Below are 2178 nucleotides of genomic sequence, written 5' to 3'. Positions count from 1 at the left end.
TTATTAGAAAAATAAATAAATAACTTTTGATCTAGCAGGCCAATCTATTTTATCCCGTTAAAATCTGTGATTTTAGTTTAATTTGACAAATTTTAAATTCTAACCTGCCTTACTTATTTTAGCACATTCAGCAGATCGGCCCGTTTTGCTAACCTATGCGGCTATGTAAGACCGTATAACATACATGACTGATGAATTACATTGCTAGACCTGGGCAGCAATTTAGAGAAATATAGCAGGGGCATTACAGTAATTCCAGGCATAAGAAGAGCGGCAGTGGGATTGATTGACACGTCACCTTGGGGAGATGAGATAGGAGATAAGGCAAGGAGAGCAGCCACAATTGGAGGAGCCAATCTCTTAAGCTTGTAGAACTTCACTTCTCCATTCTTGACCTTTCTAGGAATGAAATTCTCTTCTTTCTTCACATTATCCTTTAATCAATATCATCATACATGTCATTAACCCTTCTTACATATTCTAGTCTCTTCTAGTTGGTTATAAGATTATGATTCATAAACACACATGATGATAAGAGACAGGCGGAGAGAATAACAGGAGTATAATTAATTAGTTAATTACCTTAGTGGAGAGGATTCTAGTGTAATCAATGCAACCTGATATCATGCCAGTAAGCTCCATGTTGCTGCTTCTTTTGTTCTAAAGTGAATGTGAAAGCGGAAAATATAAGTATATATGCATATAGCTAAAACTCAAGGGAGAAGTGAAATACTGAAATGTATGTTGTACACTACAATAATGATGAGGCATCAATGCATACATCTAAATTACTAGATATAAAATAAAATAAATTTTTGTCTGTGGTGGCTAAAAATTTGGAATGGTTATATGATCAAAAGAGTGGGAAAATTAATTGATTTCTTTTCTGTAAATAGGAAACGATTTCAAAACTTGAAAAATTATGTTTCAAGGTTTTATAAATAAAAAGAAAAAACAAAAATAAAAAAGTGTTGGATTTGACATGAATGGAAAATCCCTCTAAAATTATATTTTCATATATGTGTAAAAAAAATTAGATAAATAACAAAAATAATTATTTTTCATGCCAATCTAAAGTTATTGATAATCTAAATGGATACTTGTTTATACTGTCAATTAAAATCCATCAAATTGAAAAAAAAAAAGTTAATTGTCCACCAAAAATTTTAAATATTAATATTAATTTCCAAACATAATTCATGTTTTTTAATACAACATATTCTAAACATGAATTTATTAACGTCTAAAGTGAATCAGTCCTAAAATCACTTATCTGGGTTTACCAAGGATCGAACTCTTAACTTTTCAGATCTAAGACTCTAATACCATGTCATGATACCACTCATCTCAGAAGCTTAAGCTGATGAAGAAAGGTAACACTAATGGTTATATCTCTAATACTCCCTAAACCTTCATTGTACGCATTGTACAAATATTTCATTGACTCCCCATATTTTTCTTTACAGATTTGGTTAGTATATATAGGTGAATTAGTTGCTCTCTTAAAGACGGCTGATTTTTTTGCTATATAAAAAAAATGTTAGTATTTTATTCGAAATAGGAAAATATAGTATAATTACAAGTGGGTGGATGTTGCAGGTAAGGTAAGGGCAACATATAAGTGCCGTACTGAGTTAGCATATGGGATACGTATTAGACACGTGGTAATATTTTGGCCAATACGTAGGGAGCGTGTTGCACATGTGACTTGCGTGTTGGGCGCTCTCTTTATATAAGGCGAAATTTGATACCATTTTATTGCAAAGAGAATTGTTTGAGTGTGTTGGTAGTGTGATAGAAGGTACCGCAAATATAGTGGTGTATCACAACAGTGAGATTATATGAAATATTTATGAAGGGATGAACTTTGCATATGAGAATTCGTTTTTGTTTGTGGTTCCATGCACAATGACATTCGTAGAGCTACGGAATGATTTCTGTCAAAGCATAGAGAATGATATTTTAAAGAGAGTGAGCAATATTCTATACTGGAATCCGTTATAGTATTTGGTGGTCTAATATAGTTTGATATTATGCCGATCATTGACGAAGCAAGTATGCAGCATATCACTACAAAAAAATCGCCGAATATCGTTGGATTTACTTTCGGATTTAGCGGCAGAATAAATCCGACGATAATGCGGCGGATTTACTAGCAGATTTTTTCGTCCGACGGTA

The 2178-nt window shown here is 32.6% G+C and overlaps 1 protein-coding gene across 2 annotated transcripts in view; it reads right to left on the bottom strand.

The window, feature by feature from the left end:
- LOC107639283 (cytochrome c6, chloroplastic) overlaps positions 1-925 on the bottom strand; it is a 20554-nt gene extending 19629 nt beyond the window's left edge. The window contains exons 1-2 of one of the 2 annotated variants that reach the window (XM_021121108.1): positions 583-925; positions 299-434 (exon numbers count right to left, since the gene is read on the bottom strand). In XM_021121108.1, the coding sequence (XP_020976767.1) occupies positions 299-434; positions 583-642 (196 nt within the window). In that variant the 5' untranslated portion in view covers positions 643-925. The remainder of the gene's footprint in view (positions 1-298; positions 435-582) is intronic. The other variant, XM_016342766.2, reaches the window with a different exon arrangement.

Source organism: Arachis ipaensis, chromosome B04, assembly GCF_000816755.2.
Source record: "Arachis ipaensis cultivar K30076 chromosome B04, Araip1.1, whole genome shotgun sequence".
NCBI classification, from domain to species: domain Eukaryota; kingdom Viridiplantae; phylum Streptophyta; class Magnoliopsida; order Fabales; family Fabaceae; genus Arachis; species Arachis ipaensis.
The sequence above is the reverse complement of the archived record's forward strand: the minus strand, read 5'-3'. Positions and strand labels throughout refer to the sequence as shown.